The following is a 21,893-nucleotide window of genomic DNA, read 5'->3' as shown; positions in this document are numbered from 1 at the left end:
ATGTACAAACGTAATCAATAACCTATTACTTTATTCTGGATGAATTCCCAGAGCCACAACCCAAAACCTATTCACTCCCAGAACCACTGCATTCACTTTAGCAGGCCTGCATTAGAGCAACTAGATGGAGGGTTGCCACTTGATCCTCTCTTTGCAAGTCAGGTCTTCAAGTATGGACCATACCTGTGTATATTCAATGCACATGACTTCCTTGAAAGAATCATAGGAACTGAAGTTCATCACAAAGCTATCATTTGCAGCACCAATAGCAAACTACAGTTACCAGAACAAATTTTTTTTTTCTTTCCAGTAGCACCTTAAAGACCAACTAAGTTAGTTCTTGGTATGAGCTTTCGTGTGCATGCACACTTCTTCAGATACACTTGAAACAGAAGTTGCCAGATCCTTCTATATAGTGAGAAGGTGGTGTGATGAGCCTGTTGACGACTCTTAACGACTGCAATAGGTCTTACAGGAAAAAGCAAGGGGTGAGAAGGTGAAAAATGGCTTTGTCATGTATAATGAGATAAGAATCCAATGTCTTTGTTCAGACCAGGTCTCTCCATGGTTTTAAGTTTGGTAATGAGTTGCAATTCAGCAGCTTCTCTTTCCAGAACTTAAAACCATGGAGAGACCTGGTCTGAACAAAGACATTGGATTCTTATCTCATTATACATGACAAAGCCATTTTTCACCTTCTCACCCCTTGCTTTTTCCTGTAAGACCTATTGCAGTCGTTAAGAGTCGTCAACAGGCTCATCAGAGCTATCTGCCAATCACCCATTCCCACCACCCTTCTGAGTAATACCCCTCCCCACCTTCTCACTATATAGAGGGATCTGGCAACTTCTGTTTCAAGTGTATCTGAAGAAGTGTGCATGCACACGAAAGCTCATACCAAGAACTAACTTAGTTGGCCTTTAAGGTGCTACTGGAAAGAAAAAAAAATTTTGTTTTGACTATGGCAGACCAACACGGCTACCTTTCTGTAACTACAGTTACCAGGGTTATTTGGGGAAAGCCATGTGTGCTGAATGTGCCTCAAATTCTGAAGCAATGCCATTGACCCCCTTCCTACAATGATGGAGGAGTCTCTCTGGGCCTCCGAGGTCAGAAGGTGCTACCTGTGGTCAAGGTGTGCTGTGTCTCCTGCCATTTCTGGCTGTGAGTTTCTCTGTGGTACCTGTCAATTGAGCAGGAAGTAGCTTCATGGCTGATGGATGAAGAGTATGTTTGCCACTCGCCGCTGGGAAGCTCCTTAGTTTGCACCGTGAAGTAGCGCACCGGAGAAGACCCATCGCTCCCAGGAATCCAATGTAGCTGCAAACTTCGGGATGTCACTTCGGACTGGGGGACTTTCAGGTCACTGGGAGGAGCCGGTCGTTCTGGAATGAAATATAAAAGTTGTTATTCTTAGAAAAAAGTTTAGATGGTAGGCAATAAACAGAAGATCCCCGAATGCAGCGACACTGAGCCCAACTTGTTCTTCCATATGTTAATAATAATATAATAATAATTTATTATTTGTACCCCACCCATCTGGCTGGGTCTCCCCAGCCACTCTGGGAGGCTTCCAACAAAGATTAAAAATACATTAAAATGTTGTTGCATCAATGCTAAAAGAGGCAATACGGCATGTTGTACACTGAAAAAAAATTATATGAAAATGATGTACCGGTGGTATTTGACTCCCAGTAAGTTAGCAAAAAATGTATAGGACAAGTACAAATATCTGCTGGAAATGTAAAGAAAAAGAAGGTACCTTTTATCATATGTGGCAGACTTGTATGGTAATGAAAGGTTTGGAGATGATATATAATGAATTGAAAAAAATGTTTAAAACAACCTTTGTTAAAAAAACAACAAGCAGAAGCTTTTTTATTAGGAATTATAGGCACCAACATTCCAAAGGAGCAGAAAATACTTTTTATGTATGGAACAACAGCTACCCGGATGTTACTAGCACAGAGATGGAAAGAAGACAAGAGAGAAATGGCAAACCAAGCTGGTGGGACTATGCCAAAATGGCAAAACTGACTGGAAAACTCAGAAACCAAGAGGACAAAAACTTTATAAAAGAATAGGGAAAATTTCTAAGTTATTTAGGAGACCACTGTAAGCAGATGGAAACACTGGCAGGATTTTGATTTCACTTGTAGTTTAACAAATACCATGGACATTATGGACTGATATAAAAGTTATATGGAGGAATATGCAGTTGTAAATGTTAAAATGGGACCCCATGGAGGGGATGGGGGGAAGTTGCAAGATTCAGAGGAATCTCTGTATATGGATTTATATTTGGATTTTTACAAATATAAATTTGCAAAATCAAACAAAAATTATTTTTAAAAAGAGGCAATTCTGCTCCCTGCTGAACAGCCCTTGCTTCTCTGGGCCTTGAGGAAAGTGAAAGCAAAAAGGAGGCTTCACAAGGGTCACCAAGGTCAGAGAACACCTGTGGCTTCCACAGGTAGAATCAATGCAAGGCTGAGATGAAATGGTTGTGGAGAACTTTGCCTGAGAAAGCCCATAGCCATGGCTTGAACAGAGGCTGCATGAGCCTGAAATTTCCTTATTGAACTCTGCTCCAATTTTCCATCCTGCATAGATACTTCCACCCAGGTTCTTGCCCTCTGTTCCAATTCTCCCTCCTCCCCCTGGCGTCATGCTCCAGTCTAGCACTTAGATCCTACACCCTGCCAAGTTCAATGTGTTTTCTGCAAGCGCTGAGGTGATGCCCCAGTTTGCCAAAGGTGATGCAGGTGAGATGGAGAGGAAGGAACAGACGCCCACACTTGTAAAAGGCCAGATTCAGCTAACAGAAAGCCTGGATCAATATAACTTTTCTCCGTACCATGTTCATTCTGTTTTTATGCCAATCACAACATTATTCCAGCCCTAACACCACTCCCCCCTCGTGTTCTAAGAATGTGAGCTATTATTTCTTCTTATGAATATAACATCCCGTGCCAGCTTTGGTTTGGTTCAGATCAGTTTTTGTGTGTTTGACTCATGAAGTTCTATTTTGTTATTTGGGTTATATGGATAAAATTCAACAAAAATATATTTTTAAAAAGGGGAAATATAAAACACATTCATATTTTTAAAGGGCAGGGTTAAAGCATCCCACCCCATCCCACCCACTCAAGGAGGCCACAGATAATTTAAAGCCAAAGGCCTGGCGGAAAAGAAATGTTCAAGTAATCAAACAGGGCATTTTTATGAACTCCTCTTTACAATTATCTGCAACATCCCTTGTTTGTTCCCAGGCAACTCCAAAGAGCAGATTTGGGGAATGATCCACTGCCCAAGACAGCAAGGAGCCACAGCCCTCCGAGTAAACCCTGGGGAGTCAATGTCGTGCTCTTGAACTGCTCCCCTCAGTCCTAGCCAGCATGGCCAATGGTCAGGAACGATGGGAGCAGAGGTGTAGCAAGGTCAGGTGGTACCTGGTGCAGAAAATTTCATGTCACCCCCCCCCCCACATTCAAATTGTTAAAAGAAGGAAAAATAAGATACAGTCGCAAGTGTTATTTACTGAACATTGTGAGCATAAGCAGCTTTGGCTTAGCGGCCCAGGAGGTCGTCCGTGGTGCCTGCACTCCCCGGAACCCAACCATTGTTGGCGGCCACTGTAGCCTTGGCCTCCATGCACGGGCCACTGTTTCCTTGGCAGGCTGCCACCACAGCCCAAAAAACCGAACCGCTGCTGGCAGGGGGGCTAAGGACGTCAGCCTCGGCAGCATCAGGAAGTCAGCCTCGGCAGCATCAGCTATTTCCTTGCCTTCGCCCTGCCCGCAGCCGATTGGCCAGCTGGGTTGGGGGCGGGGTGAAGGTCCCAAGGGAAGGAGGGTGGCATGCGGGACCTGGGAAGCCCCACCCACTTCTCGGAGAGGAGTTTCAGTAAGTTTATTTTTAAAATACAGTCGTACCTCTGGTTGCGAACAAGATCTGTTCCGGAGCCCCGTTTGCAACATGAGCAGAATGCAACCCGTGTCTGCGCATCTGCGCGCATGTGGGTCGCAATTCGCTGTTTCTGCGCATAACATCATTTTGAGCATATGCGCATGCGCAAGCGGCGAAACTCAGAAGTAACCCTTTCCGGTACTTCTGGGTTGCCACGGGACACAACCTGAAAAGATTTAACCTGAAGCAAATGTAACAAGAGGTATGACTGTACTTACTTTTTTTCCAGTTTGTCACCCCCCCTTCAGTGGTGGCACCCAGGGCGGACTGCCCCACAGCACCCCCTTCCTATGCCACTGTATAGGAGTCCTGCAGGATCCCTGGAGGGGAGCTGCCCTGGAATAGATAGCATTAAGCTGAGGAGATTTGCCTCCCCTAGCAAAATGGACACTTCACACATGGCTGTGTTGCACACACATGCGCCAACATCCCTGCAGTGCCGCGCAGCATTTTAGGGCAAGCCCAATGAGTGAAGCAGGCAGGGACTCTTCTTGAGTCCCTGCACTTAATCACTCTGAAGCGCCAGCGTTAAATAAGCCAGCCTCTCACAACCAGCCGGGAAATCTCTGGAGGCAGTGAACGGTTAACCCTCTCACACGATGAAGGAACGCCATACTAGAGCACTCCCACCCTGCAACCGTCTCTCCAAAGCAGCACCCATTGATTTCAACCGAAAAACTCAATAGAGTGAGGAATAATTGTTTAATTGTTTATCATGGAGCTTATCGATTCTGATTAAAATGTGTGGCATGTAATAAAGCAGGCATTGATCAGCGAAGCCACGGCGGCTCACCTCTAAACAACTCGTTTCATCCCACCCCATTGGCTCCCGATTCCACAAAGAGGGACGTACAGCAGCTCAGGAACCTCCAGCCACTTCCTACAAAGAAGAGTTTGTCTCCCGAGTTCCTCTCTTGCCCTGCCTCCCTGGGAGCGTTTGCGCTATGGCTCAGCACCTCTCAGCAGCCCTCTATCAGCAGACGATGCCAGAAGAATAGAAAGCCATCAGCTTCAGAGAGTCCTCAGCACTGATGGCGGGAGCCTTACAGGGCGATACAAAGGTTGGCGCTTAAGTGCTCAGGGTTATTCTTTTGGAGGAAGCAAATGTTTGCTGGTCCCCCAGGGGGGTTGGATTCTCTCTTCTCATGTGTACCTTAAAGCAGGAAGCAGGGCTGCATCTTGCATTCTCTCTCTCTCTCTCCCTCATGAAATTTATATACTCTTTGATGGTAGGAAAAAAACCCTGAAATTGGTTCGCAAAAATGATAAAACAATAAAATTTATCGCTAAAAAAATTGCAACCGGCCATAATTTAAAACATACAGAAAGATTAAACCATGATAGAACAGACTAAAATAAATTAAAATGCATGCAAACTTTCTAAACTTCTGGGTAAAGGTAAAGGTAAAGGGACCCCTGACCATTAGGTCCAGTCGTGGCCGACTCTGCGGTTACGGCGCTCATCTTGCTTTATTGGCTGAGGGAGCCGGCGTACAGCTTCCGGGTCATGTGGCCAGAATGACTAAGCCGCTTCTGGCGAACCAGAGCAGCGCACGGAAATGCCATTTACCTTCCCGCCAGAGCAGTACCTATTTATCTACTTGCACTTTGATGTGCTTTCGAACTGCTAGGTGGGCAGGAGCAGGGACCGAGCAACGGGAGCTCACCCCGTCACGGGGATTCGAGCCACCAACCTTCTGATCAGCAAGTCCTAGACTCTGTGGTTTAACCCACAGCGCCACCCACATCCTGAGCTTCTGGGTAGGCTTGTCTAAAAAAAGAATTCCATGAAGGCACCTGCCTGATATCAATCAGCAAGGAGTTCCAAAGTGCTGGTGCTGCCACACTAAATAATCTAGTTCTTTGAAATAATGTGGGGGTATTATGTGGCACCTGTAAAAGTGCCAACTCCACTGATCAAAGAGGTTGAGTGGGCACAGATGGGGGGAGGTGATCTTGTAGGTAAACGGGTCCCAGGTTGTTAAGGACTTTATATGCTAATAGCATATAATTTGGTCCGGAAGCAATTAAGCAACTGGAGCAGATCTCTGAGCCCAGGTGTTATATGCTGACAACGCCTCACTCCTGTCAGCAATTTTGCTGCAGCATCCTGCACTCACTGTAACTTCCAGATGAAGCAAAGCAAAAATTCCAGTCCTTTTCTTCGTAATGATTTCAAAAACCTCCTACACTGCCCCATAAGCTCCAAAGATGCTAGTAGGAAATGGTACCAGCCCACAGGAGTTTAGGCAATCCCAAGAACAATTATTTCTGGCAGGTGAGGCCAACAATAACCCCCAACCAAGCAGAGAGTCCATGCAGGGGACTGAAGCTGGGAGATCCTGAATGCCAAGTGTATCCTCAGCTCATGACCTGCAGTCCCCCTTCTCTGTGTGTTTTTTTTAAGGGCACAAAGTCTTTCTATTGTCCCTCCTTCAAACAGGGCGAGAAAAAGTGATTTCTTGTTAGCAGCAGGGATTGCCATGCAGAATCTCGCAGCTCCACTCTGGGCAGGCTGCATTGAAAGCCTAAAGGGCATCTCTGTAACACTGAAATCCATAGGATTATAGAAATCCAGGGCTGCTTTGGTCTTAACAAGTGCACTGGGCTATAAGGAGCTCAGGACATGCTTTGTATTTCTACATAACCGATTGACACATAGGTTCCTAAAGGAGCTTAAAGGATTACAGAGGTGCCCAATTCCCAGTCCAATGTGAATGAAATTTAAATTTTGGAGTGTCTAACTCCCAAGTGCTCCACCCCAATTTTAGGGTGGAAAAAGTGAGATGCTGATCATAGGGTTGTCGTCAGAAACACCAACCCCACGTCCAGTTTCTCATTCTCTCCCCGCAAGGGGAAAACAGGGCAGGATGTGGTCACATCATACGCACAGCCCAGCCCCAGCAGCACCCTAGAATATGGAACAGGGGAGGAGAAAGAAACGCTTTTATGTTGTCATCACCTTACAAAACATGACAGAGAGAAGAAAAAGGGACTGGATGCAGAGTTGCCATTTTGCGTGGCAGGACTGTGACCCACATCCTTTCCAGTTTTGCTCAAATGTGACAGTAAAACGAGAGCTACACCGCACGGTATGGAAAGATGCTGGTTTATCCTGCAAACCTATTTCCGAAATCCTCCGTCAACTGTGCCTCCCTGGCTCATCCTCATCTCGTGTCTGTGCTTGCCTTTAGATATTAGGCCATTTGCCATTCTAATGAAAGACCAACTCCATCAGGCCTACTCTCCCCTCAGCTGTCACCTGGCAGAACCTATTCGACCCAGCTGCCTCCTTGGGAGAGATGAGAAGCAGGGCTCGTTCATCAGCCTTGCTCTCTCAGGCACACCCTGCCCCTGAACTGTTTCTGTGCCACCTGGTCATTACAAGTGCTACTATTAAAGTAGTGGCGCCTGAGTTTGCTTTCTTCCTCTCCCCTCCCTGTCCCTTTCCCCTTGCATGTTGCGTTTTGTTTAAGATGGTAAGCCTGTGGGCAGGGCTGTCTTGTTTTAATTTATTGCAAGTAAGCTACTAGGAGCCCTTTTAGCTGAAAAGTGGGGCACAAATGCTTCTATATGGACACTGCTGGGGAGGTGCGAAGTAAAAACTTATGAGTTTTATTTCCAAGTACCCTCCCTGCACTTAAATGCATAGCTGTACAGCAAACCTCGCGCGTAGTTGCCCCCTAATTTTAGTACATGCACGGTCAATTTGTGTTTTTACGCCATCCAGTTCTTAGGAACCTAACTACTTTTCTCTCTGATTGCTCAGCAGGGTGTGATGTAGGCAGGACACAAGGCCATACATTAGGGGGGAAGGCTGTATTTTATACAGCAGCTCTTGTATTCAGAGAACCCTAAGTGCTTAACAGTAATGGGGCCCATTGTTATTGCTACAAGAGAGAAGGAAATTATGTGATGCAGCTATTAGGCACACAGCAGTGTCTCTCACATAGTTTTGTTAAATTAGCTTTATCTTGGACAGGGAAGGAGAGCGGGGAAAGATGCTTTCCAGAACAAGAGTACTCTCCTTTCTATTCTATGGAAGAGTGTCTATTTGGGGAAGGGGGGGTGGGGGAGGAAAGGGATGCTCACATGGATAGGCTTAAAGAGAACGGGATACTGCTCATTCAGAGATGCCTGACAGATGCAGATAGTTGTAAATGCCTGAAATTTCAGGGCATTTCACCAGGATCGCACAGGGCTTGGAGGTTGCAGCAGATGTGGCAGCAGACGTGGTTAGGAACTGGTGGGCCATCGGACTTAATTGGTGCTATATAGGATTTGAAGTACGTACCCCTCCCTGCCCCTCCATTTGGCATGTTATAGTGCTATGTGCTGTCGATATTGCCTGCAAGGGGGGCTTGGTCCCCATCTGCTCACTGATTGTTTGCAAACAAATGGTTTTATTACAAAAGGCACTGTATATCTCCAGCATGACCTACTTGCAAATAAGCTGACCCTCTAAAAGACAACCCTGCAAGGTTAAGTGCATGGAATGGGTTGAGCCACAGAGGTCCAGGTTACTTCCTGAAACCTCTTAACCCTTCTATCCCAGATTGATCAGTGAGATCACCTGCAGGAGCATCCATGGTTGTTCCCTGAGTTGGTGAGGATCATTGGACAACTACAGGAAACAGAGTGTCATGACTGCCTCCCCCCCCCCCCGCAGCTGCTGCCATTACCTCTCTTTTCCGTGGTGATGACTGTGGCTTCCAGAGGCTCCCCCCAGCCCTGCCGGGTCTTGGCAGATGCTCGGAAGATGTATGCTGACTCAGGGAGGAGATCTGTCGCCACAAACTGCCTGACGGTGGAGCCAACTTCAACAGTGGTGAACTTGTTTGGGCTGCTGGTTGCCAGACGGTAGGCGATTTGATAGCCTGAACGCAGAACAATGACAAGAAGAACATGGAGAGGTTAGTTTCCCCAGTCTTTTCGTAGAGGGAAAGAGCCAAGACTATTAGTACATCCTAATTACTTATTTATTTGAATGCAAAACAATGGAATTTGCTTCTTTTAGTGTTTACCAGCTGAGCTTTAGAACGCACACGCCCTCCTCCTACTGCCCGCCCAATGCAATGTATTATCTGGGAAATTACTGGCTTGGTGATGAATGGAAAAGCCCTTCTGAGTGATAATCCACCATGAAATTTGTTTCACATTTCATTCTTTAAAAGAGCGAGATACGAGAACAGTTTCATCTTCCTCGAGCATATTGATGCGCTGTGAAAATGCCACCGATACCAAACAAAGGTAGACACATACACACACAGAGCGGATTTTGACAAGGCAAGGATGCTCGAGGAAATATATCAGCCTCTCCTTACCTCAAACCCCCAGAGAAGGAGAGAGAAGGCTCTGGGACTGAGCAGGGGATCTCAGCAGTCCTTCAAATAACAGGTGCCTGGGTGAGACGAAGACCTTTAGAGGCCCTAAACACAGACAAGATTCTTGTGCCCAATGTACTTTTTCAGAGTTCTTTCAGTAGAAAGACCCACAGTTCTCATCACACAGTCTGAGGGACAATCAAGCAGAGTGGCTGAAGCAGGCAGTGGTGTGTGTATGGGGGGGGGGTTATTTTATTTGCTTGCTCAGCACTCAAGCTTTCGTCCACCATGGTGATGAAGGCAGTGCATATAAAGATCCCAGGGAATCTTCAAATCGCCTACCAGACCCAGGCTTATATTCGGGGGGGGGGGGCTGAATTATACACCAATGAGAGGATGCCCAGGGAGATGAGAGAATAGCTGGAGACAGGTGAGGGGTAAGAAATTACCCGGCCTCTGTAGAAGCCTTTCCAATAGTGCTCACTGGACTCATTACCTTGAGAGTCCTGCTTCCAGTTCTGGACTCTCCAGTTTAAGGAGGACATTGAGAAGCTGGAATGTATGCAGAGGAGGGCGACCAAGATGGTCGATGGTCTGGAAACTAAGCCTTAGGAGGAATAGTTGAAGGAGCTATGTTTAGCCTGCATAAAAGGAGACTGGGAGGACATATAAGGCCTGTCACATGGGAGATGGAGCAAGCTGGAGGTTTTTAAACAGAGGTTGGATGGCCATCTGTCAAGGATTCTTTAGCTGTGGTTCCTACATTGTGGGAGGGTTGGACTCAATGACCCTTGGAGTCCCTTCCACCTCTACAATCCTACCATTCTATGAGTCCAAGTATCTGCATCAGCGTAGCATCCAACAACACCTCATGGGCTACTCGTTGGAGGATGCACCAACTGCTCAAGCTCATTCTGCAAACACCTGCCAACATGCCAGCTTCGCTTTCTTCTGCAGCTCATGACAAACCCAGTCCAGCTGTTGAGCTCCAAAATCAATTTCTATCTGGGATGGCAGGGATGGTTTTGCTCATAGCGAGAACAGTTAAATGCTCCATCAAGTTACATGGTGGGGAGCATGGAGAACGGCAGCCAAATAAACCCCAAACAGAAGCAGCTGGTCTTGACTGTGACAGACATCTGCTAGCCCTCTGACTGTCCTTTGAACTCCAGAGTTCTGCAGAAACATGAAACTGATGCCCATCCCCTCCGTGGAACTTGATATCCCTGCTGCGGTTTAGAGATTCGCCAAATTTCAATTGCAATGAAAGAAAGGAGAAGTGGAAGCAAGAGAGCATCCTTCATGGATGGAGAACTGCAGAAAGATGCTAGTGAAAGGAAAGGCTGGATGGACAGCATGCATCTCCTGTTGAAGAGTAGCATCGATGACTGAGGCAAGGCGAGAGGTAATAAAAGAGGATTTGGAATGTACTTTGTAGAGCCAATTTCATCCATACTATGTATTCTCATGCAGGCTTTGTAGCTTAATTGGGATACAGATGGTGGTAATTGTGTGCAGTGGGGCTAGTGATGCTTTTGCAGATATCCAGTCCTCTCCCTATATGTCATTGTCTTTCCCCACCACCACCCTGGAGGAAAGAGGATAATTTGTGGCAGCTGAATGAGAAAATGGATGCTTCTTTTGTTTCCCCAGTCAAAGTGTCATTGTGAGTCACGTCTCATATACTTTGCTGCTTCAGAGGCGCCAGAGGAGAAGACCATGTTTCATTGATACTCAAATTGCAGCAGACAAGAGTTGAGAGCAAGCCCAGTGGCTGAGGCCCATTTTGGAACTAGGAAATGCACAGATGAGAGATTAGAAGAGCAATATAGATTTTCAAACTTGGCTCTGTAAAATCAAGGACCTAAAGTGGGTTGTTGCTTTGCCAGAGCACCTGAACCACGCGTGGGAGCCAGGAAGGGTTACGAGGCGAGAACAACCAGAATCAAAACAGAGATGGGTATATGGTTCATTTTCAAACATGCATAAACAACTCTGCCCTTAATGGCCAAAAACAAATTATGAAAAGATCAAAAGCCCCAACGTAGCTCTCATAGAATAAAAAACTAAAAAAACTAAAAACCCCTTAAGAGAAGTGCAAATGTTTCTACTGTTGCCCTTATATTGTTACACGTCACCCCAATCTCCAAGTGCTTAGAGACTCCAGGGGTTCCAAGTGTTTTTCCCAGAGTTTGGTTTCCTTGGAACGAAGGTCAATGAAGACTGTGGCGTCTTTAGGATATATGGTTTTATTTACGCATATATGCAACCTGAGCATAGGATGCGGGAGCCCACAGCACTAACACTGAAGCAGATTTTTGCTTCCCCATTAGGATTGTGTCTGTTCTCCAGCTTCTAGCATCACTCCACATACGCACAGACACACAACTCTGGCTATTGTTCTTTCACCAAGAATCATGTGGCATCCAGCCAGGTAAGGAGAGTGGAGGGAAATGCTTAACCCCCACTTTCCTGGAGAGCAACATCACTTAGTTGTAGCTCTTGCAACCCAGCTCATTCTTTGGGATGCAGATGAGGGCACTCAACAGGCCAGCCAAAGCCATCACCTTAACGAAGGAACTGGTTTGGCAGGCTCTGCAGCCTCCTCTACTAGATTCTAGCCTTTACTGGATACAGAATCACAGGCCTAGAAGGGATGCAAAGATATCATCCAGACTGACCTTCCCCAAACTCATAATCATATATAGCTTTTGTTTAAATTGCTGCTATTTATTTATATAATTCCTGCCCCACCTTTTAGGCCAAGACCAAGCAAACACTAATGTTCAGAACAGGGACTAAACTGGAATGAGCAACTGACACCCACCCACCCAATCTATAAGAAAGGGATATGCTCCAATTTTAAACAAATGCACATTTATTGCACAAGTAACTTAGATCCTGCCCAAACCTCTTCTGAAACCTGGATATTTTCTTGCTTCAGCATGATTTGTATTTAAAAATACCGGCTCTACATTCTATGTAAGAAATTGGCAGCTGACCTAGAGAAGAGCAAAAGGATTCATCCCATTCTTTGATCTGTTTGGAATCTGCAACATGTTAACAGGAACATTAGATGAACATTGTACCAGCTGGGTGCTGTTAGGCATTCACATTAAAAAGAGTCAATCTTCAGAGATCATTAACTACGCTCAGCTCGTATAGCAACCAGAAAGAGAGAGAGAGAGACTCAATTTTGAATCTATTTAGTTTTACCCTTTGCAAATGTTATGTAGCCTGCCCAGGTATGTGTATCTCACAAGGCACAATGTGAAATCTAGGCCCAATTTAACAAATGCTACAGCACTTTATTTAACTATTTTAAAGCTTTGGAAAAGAGATCACATCGAGGGAGGTGCCAAAGGGGTGCGCTCTGACCTTTTCCAGTTTCTGTACGCATGCAGAAAGCAGAACCAAAAGGCGCAGCAAGATTCGGCTGGGATAAAATAGGCTGGAGGAAGCAAGGGTCGGGGCGAGAGGAAGCGAGAAAGACACAGCCATGTGTAGGAAGCCGCGAGGAGTGCAAATGTTGGAGAAGAAATTAAAGTAAGCACTGAATCAAAACAAAAGCCTTAAGGGGAAACACAAAACATTACGAGGAAACCAACCCCAGTCCATAAAGTTATTAGAGTAAGTACACATGCTATCAAGAGCAAACTGTTTCGATCTGTTTCATTCCTTGCTCTGTTCCCCTTCAACTATAATGTCAAGTCAAGCATGTACAGGATTGATACAAGGGCATATTCAGCTATTAGTGCACTCAAACACTCGTTCAGCTGGTTGATTATAAGCATCTGCTTGGATTCTCTCAGCAAACGGCACCATCCATGCCCTCTACACGCATGGCTCTGTATGTAAGGGACGGGGATTCCTACTGGGGTCCACTTGAGATTCTTTCCCACTGTTGTCACCAGGAAGACGTCCCTGATCTCACATAAAAGGATTCAGTGTGTGGCCAAGTTCTATGTTCTCCGCGGGCCAAACTCACAATATTGTCGCACGCCACTCCAAACTCCGAGTGGCAAAAGACTTCAGGGGTGCCTGCCCTTTCCCAGGGTTCGTTTTCCTTGAAATGAAGGTCAATGGAGGCTATGGTATCTTTAGGATACAGTGGTACTTCGGGTTAAGTACTTAATTCGTTCCGGAGGTCCGTTCTTAACCTGAAACTGTGCTTAACCTGAAGCACCACTTTAGCTAATGGGACCTCCTCCTGCTGCCGCGCCACTGGAGCACGATTTCTGTTCTCATCCTGAAGCAAAGTTCTTAACCCGAGGTAATATTTCTGGGTTAGCGGAGTCTGTAACCTGAAGCATATGTAACCCGAGGTACCACTGTATATGGTTTTGTTTACACATACACACAACCTGAGCATAGGATGGAGGGGGCTCACAGCATTAAAAACCAAACATATTTGCCTTTCCAGGGAAGCTCCAAGTCACCACTTTCAGTTCAACACAGAGCAAGCATGTCTCTGATTCTCCAGCCACCAGAATCAGCCAAAACTCTTCCTCTCACACAGTACCCCTTGGCTTATTATTCTCCATCCTAGGATGACATGGCATCAAGCCAGGTGAGGTGGGAAAAGGCCCACCCATTTATCTCTATAGCAACAGAGCAACCTCTTTGGACATGGAAATGGCAGTACTTAACTGCCCAGCCAAGGTTAGCAAAGAATTGGTTTGGCTGGTTCACCAGGTTTGCTCTTAGGCATTCTTTCCCCACTCCCAAAATTGTCAAAATATAACAGCCACCACTGTCCCCTTCCTTCACCTGCTCACCTCCAGGGCATGGAAGGGAAAATGTGGCAGCAGGAGGAGATTGGGGCAGGGAGAGAAGTGAGCTGGAATTCTGGATGCTGCCCATATGAATCAGCAGAACTGGAAGTATCTAAATTCTTGCATAAGTATTTCTAGGGCTTTCCTTGCCAGGCAGTTTTTCATCATTATCATTTATTTCCCCAAACATTAGAGTCTTTCTATGCCTTGAAAAAGTATTGCTGTTGCAACCTCATAACATATCCAGGCTCCATTCTATGCTGTCTATTCCTCTATTTTTTTATTGTGATGTTCTTTACTACGTTCAGCAATCTTTTGAATTCTGTTTTATACTGAGTTTCTACTCCTCATGTCTTAATGGCCTTTAAAATGCTTGCTGCATTTATTGCTACGTTGCTTCTGTAGCCCCAGGGCATACATTAATTTCTCTTTGAACACTTTCCATTTACCTCTATCGATTTCTCTCATTTGATTTCACCCAAGCAGTTTCCCTAGTCTTTGCTTCTTTTTTGTTGCAGAATTTTCCCATGGAATGATCTCACTTCTGCATTATTGCCATGTCTGGAGACTGCTTCGCACAACCATTGTTTTGAGCTGATTTTTCAATCCATGCTCTGCTCCAAGTACAGACTTCACATTTATGTAGTACGAGGGGCTGCCCCCACTGCTCCTGTTGCTTGCCTACCCCCACCAAACTTCCTACCCTCCTTGCCAACCCTCACCCTCCTTTTATACCTCACCTGAATCCCCATCACCTCACAGCTCCTCTGAGTCCCTCCACCCCTTCTTTATTCAAACTTCTGATGCTGTTTAAAACCACCATTTTAAAACCTGCCTTTTCTTTTTCTCCCTCTCGCCCTGCCTTTATGCAAATCCTCTGATGGAGGCTTACATTTTTATGTATATAGGCAGGGCCATCTTTAGCATATGTGCCACCAGGGTGCAAAGATCCACCCAGCACCCCAGCACTGTAAGTGATGAAATTAAAAAGTGCTGTTGTGAATGACAAGCGCGGCTGCTGGTGTGGTGGGTTTTTGATAAATGAGTGCACAAAGTCGAAAGTACTTTAGTGAAACAGTAGGAATACATTTCAGTAATGTTGTTGTTTAGTCGTGTCCGACTCTTCGTGACCCCATGGACCAGAGCACGCCCGGCACTCCTGTCTTCCACCGCCTCCTGCAGTTTGGTCAGACTCATATTTGTAGCTTCGAGAACATTTCAGTAATACCTAGGTATATATGTATTTTGTTTTTCTAGCTTGGTCAAAATTATTTATTATTTCATAACAGGTAGTTAAGAGCTTAGGCGGCTTCAGCGGCAGGCGCCTGGTGCCCCCCAGAATTTGGTGCCTGGGTGCCCCGCACCCTTTTCACCCCCAGGTAAAGATGGCCCTGTATATAGGAAGAAAAAAGGGGGCTTTTGTAGTGATGGCAAGCTCCCCAGAGACTCAAGTCAAGTTGACTTGGAATAAGTTTTTCTCCCACCACACAAAATTGGGAATTAGCTCAGCAATCCAAACAAGTGTGTGCCAAACATTTGCAGGCATCCCAAGCACCCATCATATCCTCCATTGTCATCTTTGCCTGCTCACACAATGCCCCAACAAACTTCACTCATGGCAGGAAAAGTAGCAGTGGCAGAGACAGAGATGACTGGCATTTGGAATGGAATGGAGACTGGATATATTTTTAATAAGCAAAGCTTTCACCAAAACTGCTGCCTCCCTAGTGATTGACCGGAGTGGACAGTCATTCAGATACTACAGGGCACTTAACAATCAAACTTAAAGGGATTTTTGACTGGCAGATTACATAGGGTGACTGGCTGGTGCAATAATACACCATAGAATCAAGGGTGGTGAGAGGGCACATCAAGGAGATACTGACAAGAGGAATAGTGAGCAACACCCAAAGGCTGTGCTACCAAGGATGGCAGTATAAATAAGACCCAAAGAAGCACTCTCTGGAACTGAACATCCCAGCATCCTCATTCCAGCAATGCCTCTGGAAAGTGCAGAAGGTGCAAGGGCAACCAACTGACCTCTTGTTTGTCTCCAGCATAAGCTACTCGAGGGAAAACTGCCTCTGAAGAGCTAAGAGCTGCTAATAGACCTGTCATCCATTATTTTGTCTAGCAAAGAAAATCCTGCTGAGAAGCACATCCCATCACATGCAGTGGTACTTACTCCCAGGTAAATGCACATAGGACTGCAGCCAAAACTGAAAGTTGTTTTTGTTCTTTAAAAATAACTCAGCTTTGCTCGCCACATTTTATGATTGCATGCTCTGCAAATTTATTACATGTTATACAAACACCTGCCACTCTCGTCTGGGTGTGACTCCCCATATAAACCTGACACTTGCCTCTTTCAGGTTACTGAGAGTCCTTCTTTAAAGCCTGAATTTTACAAAGTGTGCCAAAGGTGGTCTTCTAATGACTGTTGTACAAAGCAAGTGACTTTGGCATGCTGGAGCTTTCTGAACCAAATAAAAGGCAACAGTTGAATGTATCTGTTAAATGTTAGGTCACTCCAAGGCACCTGCTTCTTTCCCCAAAGCAAACAGGCAGGAGTGTGGCTTTGTACTCGGAATACTAATGCTGCTTTTATGCTCATCATCACCATACAAAGCCCTTCAGAACCAGCACCGACAGCCTCTAGAAGCTGAAATGCATACCTGAAAATGCAGACATTTATTAATTTGTTGCAGCATTTGAGGAGAGAAGGGGGAAACACCCTGCATAATACTGAAAGGTTAAAGTTGCTCCAGTGTGGATTTTTAACATTTAGCATTTCAAAGGCTGGAGGTGGGCATGAATGCAGCATGAGATCAAAACACCCATTTTCTAACTTGGACTGTGTCCAGTTCTGCAGCTGACGTTTTGAAATACATCTGTATTTCCAGAAGTAGCAATGCGATGCTTTGTCTAAAGTGGGGAGAGGGAGAGGTCCAAAAGAGGTCTCCATCAAAAATACAAGGGACATGGCACCTCTTTCACAGTCTCGGAAATAAGAGTTGGAGTTCACCAGAAGGCACTGTGAAATATTTAAACTTTTCTCTCTAGGAGCCTCCTGGTTTTTCATACTGCCGATCTCCAAAAGGCTGAGTTATGTTTTGATCTAAGTTATTAAAAAACATTCATTGCCAAGCCCTTTGTATCCTCACAGGGCTACAAGATGACAGCAGCAAGACCATTGCAAACAGATTGAATTAAAAGTTATTTTTGGAGGCAAGAGCATCTTAAAGAGGCCTGCTTAAGCTTTCAGAGGCACAGAGTCTTCTCTCAGCTTTTCCATACAGAACAGCTGAGCTGGAGGGGGTTATCATCCCTTCCTGACTCATCAAGTGATTGACCTGGTGTCTGGGGAGGAGGCAATATGTACCCCCATTAAACTGTTAGGCTGGGCAGAGGCCATACCCCACTGCTGTGTCTACATTCATTTATTTATTGCTGCAGCTACAAAATCAGTGTGGTCTTTGAGGGGGCAGATCAAATGTCCAGGGCATTGGTTAGCCACAGCTGGTTTAAGTCATAGTTTATTTCATAAACTACATGTTAAACAGGAGTTGTCTGACAGGCAATCAAACAAGCAATGGCTTGTTTCTCCAAAGTTTGATTTGTTTCCCAAATCTTCTTGCCTTGTGACTTTGTAGCTTGATGAGCATCAGAGACAGCATCTGCGACAGCATCTGCATGTAATATCAGGCCATAGTTAAAATGAACCAAGGTTTATAAGCCAACCACAAGCAATTACATATCATGAACCTGATCAGGAGAGCTTTTAACTAAACCTGAAAGGGTGGGGGGAGGGGGGAGAGAGAGAATATAACAGATGACAGGGGAACACTTGGTGCTGGGTATAATAGCTTCATTGATGAATAGGAAACTGAAGCAGTAATCCAGAAACCTGCTAAAGGCAGGAAACCACAAAAAGGAAGTAGGTACAGGGAATGACTCTTGGTTTTAATTGTCTCTGTACTAATGCACAGAGTATGGGAAACAAACAAGATGAATTCAAGTTTTTAATAAAGGATGGCAAAAATGGCTTAATAGGCATTGCTGAAACTTGGTGGGATGAGACTCAAGACTGGAATGTAGAAATTGAGGAGTATAACTTATTTAAAAGGAATAGACCAAATAGTAGGAGGATTAGCAGTTGGATCTGTAAAGGATGTTTACACTTGTGAATAGACCTATGACCTGGAGCATGGAAGGCATATTGAGAGTATATGGGTAAAAACGATAGAAGACGGAAACAACCACGACCTTAGTGTGGGTATCTGCTATAGACTACCAAGCCAGAATGAGGACTTGGACAATGCCTTCCTATAGTAGATTACCAAACATTCAAAAAGAAAAGATGTAGTAATCATGGGACACTTCAGCTACTTCCACATCTGTTGGAGCTCAAATTATGTTAAGCAATGCTTTTTTCTGGGGGGACGCAGAGGTACACATACCCCTAAACATTTTGTGAATCTAAGTTTGGCCTCATTGAGAGGCAGTATTTCAATACGAGTAGGAAAATGAGAGTAGCCCTAAACATTTTTTTATAGAAAAAAAGCACTGATGTTAAGAATGTAATGTGGATCCATGATACAAAACAGTACTGATTTTACACCTGCGTTGCTGTCTCTGCTTCTCTCCCAGTGTTCTGAGAATTCTCTACTGGAAGATCTTTAGCTCCTTCACGATTTACTTGGAGAGAAGACATGACAGTCAATCCATTTAATTGTACAGCACAGACAAGTCTTCAGTATACTTCTTGCTGATATATCAGAACATATTTCCATCCTATTTTCTCCCCTGACTTCAAAATTACTTGGCCTCGGTCCCAAAGTGGAACATCAGAAAGCCTTCATTTTTTAGTTTCTCAGTTCTGTACAGAACTCTGTTCATTCACAGTTTTCAGCTCATTCATATATTTTCCCTCCGCTGCATTACAAATGCACATATGCAGATTGATATAACTCTGCTAAAAAAACCACCCTGCTTTGAGGTGATCGTGCGCATGACTGAAGCAGGAATCTTTTTCTGCAGAAGAACAGAATCAGCGGCACAATTGTAAAATGAACAACAAATAGTCAAACTCCACCAAAAACCCAAACACCTAAGCACATTTCTATCAAGAGTGGGGGAGAGCATGTCCTCATCATAAAAATAAAGGAGAAAAAAGAATATTGATGTGATCACATATAACCACTTAAAATAGTGTAATTTTGCAGTGCTTTATTGGCGATGCAATGTAGAAAAATGGATACTAGTGAAATGAAGAAACTGAAGTTATGTATGAACCTAGGGAGCTTACATCAAGTCAAACTGTCTACCTCCACTGTTTGGTAGCAAGTCTTCAGGATTTCAGAGATGACTTTCACTATGCCACCTGGAGATGCTAGGATCTGATGCTAGGAGATGCTTGGACTGAACCTAGGATCTCTTGTATGCAAAGCATTGTGCTCTACCTACAAGCTATAACTCTTCTTCTGGAAACTGGACAAATTCCAAGGGCAGAAGAAAATATTAGAAATGTAATGGTTAAGTTGACATTCAGGAGGAGCAAACTCAGGGTGAAGCAAACCAGGGAAACACTAAAGGAACATGATGGGGAAGATCTTCTCACATCTTATATTTCTTCATGTGAAAGCAACATTAAGGTACTAGTAGGTGGGCACCAGAGTGCCCAGATATGGCAAGCAAAGGCATATTTTACCCTTCTGTTGTATTGACCTTGCACCACCATGACTCTTTTAACACAGTCATGTTGGATTCCACAATGCCAACAAATGAATACAGTGAACAATCTTTCCGTTTGATGTGCCTATTTGAAGAACCACAAAAGCTGTCCCAAAGAACAACGATGTTTCATATGCCAAGGGTAACCAATGTGGTCCCTCAAGATGTGGGAGACTACAACTCCCACAATCACCTGTGTCAATTGGCCATGCTGGATGGGGCTGATGGGAGTTGGGAGTCTAACAAAACCTGGAGGACACCAAGCTGGCTACCTGCCCTTGGCCTTCACATTGAAACCCCATGGGCAAGCTTGTTTTTCCTTCATCACTGGCCTGAGAATGAAGCTGTGGATTTTTGAGTTTCACACTTAACTAAGAATTCCTTCTCACCAGTGAAGAATTTCACGGTTTGAGAATAGCTCAAGATCTCACCGCAGCAGAACCTCACAACCTCACAAACCCCATCCAGAGCTGCTCAGCAGTGCAACAGGGACAGAGAACAAAAGATAAGTATTTATGAGTTGTTTTTCGAACAAATTGTTTCAGTAGGTGGAATTCCTCCTTATACATGAATCCTGTGTCTCAGTACCTGGGCTTAATTTGGTAATAAGCACACAAGGCACAGAGGTCCCTTGAAAATAAAATAAGCAACTTGAATGTCAGGAGTACCCAACAGGATTCTGCCTGTGATGAATCTTTCCTTCTTTCCAAAAGTTTCTGAAAGAGCTGCTTTTAGATCATATCTAATGATGCTTCCAACTACCTTGTGGGCCTTGTTATAATCAAGGGAGAATTTGGGGCTGCAACACACCATATGAGGAAACATTGTTGTCCGCAATGAGTGGTTCCAGATTTTATTTGACACAAAGTATAAAGTAGCTCACCATTTAAGGGGACAGCCTTAGGTGGCAAAGTCAGACAAGTGCAATTGTCTTATCATATATCACTATGGGGCAGCCAAAAAATGCCAAACAACAAATAGGTTTGCTAGATTTCCCAGGGAGGAACTCAGACAGCTCTTATCAGACATTGCTAAACAGGCAAGCAAGCAAGCAAACAAACAGCAAAATAATTGCATTGCTTGGAGGTACCTAGCATTATTGACTTAACATTAATCAGAAAGACTTAAGCTTTCATTTTTCAAATGTTGTCCATTGGTTAATTGTGTGCAATATGTATCAGGGGTGAACCACAAGATGCTAAAGCTGCAATTTCAGCAACCTTTTAAAGCCGGTGTGAGAAGCTTCCATGCGAGTAGGGGCAAAATTATGTGCATTTCCAGGAAGGAAATTACTGTAGTGGTGAACCAAGATCAAGCAAGACCAACAACGTCACAATTCCTTGAAGAAGCTCGTGCATCAGGGCAAGCAGAACTGATTCTGTCCCAAAACCAGGCCTGATTTGACTGAAAGAGGTCAAATCATCAGTTTCCTCCAAAAGCGCTTAGAGCTGGACTGCTACCAAGCTCTCAAGCACGTCCCTTCCCTTGAAGGGAGTATTTGTGACGGGGTACCAGTTGTCAAGTACTTCAGGGTCTGGATTGGGATGACTTCATTAAAACTGGTTGCACTACTGACTCCCTTCAAGGTGCCAGGTAGTCCCACCACCACTTAAAGATACATTCACCACATCACAGACTCATCTGGCCACCCCACCTCCCTTGGTAACTAGCTCAAATTAGTCATAATAGTGATTTGTGGCAGTTGAAATTCAAATACAGGGAGAAAATTTTTTGATAGTAGGTGTTTATGCACCAAATGAGGGGAAATCTGATTTCTTTAAAAAGTTGCATGAGATCCTGATGGACTATTTGGATTACAACGTAGTTCTGCTGGGAGATATGAACGGAGTGGTATCTACATATATGGACAAGGCACAAAAACAGGTAGTCACCAAGGATGGTAGACTACCGAAGACCTTTTTTGAGATGACAGACAACTTGGATTTAGTGGACATTTGGAGAATAAAGAACCCCTTGGCTAAGGAGGGAACCTTCTTTTCTGAAGCCAAAATGACATGGACTAGAATTGACCAAATATGGGTAACTAGAGGAATGGCACCAAAGACTAGGAAAGTGGAAATCTGCCCAAAAA

The 21,893-nt window shown here is 44.7% G+C and overlaps 1 protein-coding gene across 5 annotated transcripts in view; it reads right to left on the bottom strand.

The window, feature by feature from the left end:
- The window catches only part of SDK1 (sidekick cell adhesion molecule 1), a 589,097-nt gene that overhangs the window by 70,482 nt on the left and 496,722 nt on the right, over window positions 1–21,893 (bottom strand). For all 5 annotated transcript variants that reach the window (XM_053365834.1, XM_053365835.1, XM_053365836.1 and 2 more), the window contains exons 30-31: window positions 8,652–8,846; window positions 1,184–1,385 (exon numbers count right to left, since the gene is read on the bottom strand). In XM_053365834.1, coding sequence (XP_053221809.1) covers window positions 1,184–1,385; window positions 8,652–8,846 — 397 coding nt within the window. The remainder of the gene's footprint in view (window positions 1–1,183; window positions 1,386–8,651; window positions 8,847–21,893) is intronic.

Source organism: Podarcis raffonei, chromosome 14 (assembly GCF_027172205.1).
Source record: "Podarcis raffonei isolate rPodRaf1 chromosome 14, rPodRaf1.pri, whole genome shotgun sequence".
Classification (NCBI taxonomy): Eukaryota; Metazoa; Chordata; class Lepidosauria; order Squamata; family Lacertidae; genus Podarcis; species Podarcis raffonei.
Note: the sequence above shows the minus strand (reverse complement) of the source record. Positions and strands in the feature narration are given on the sequence as shown.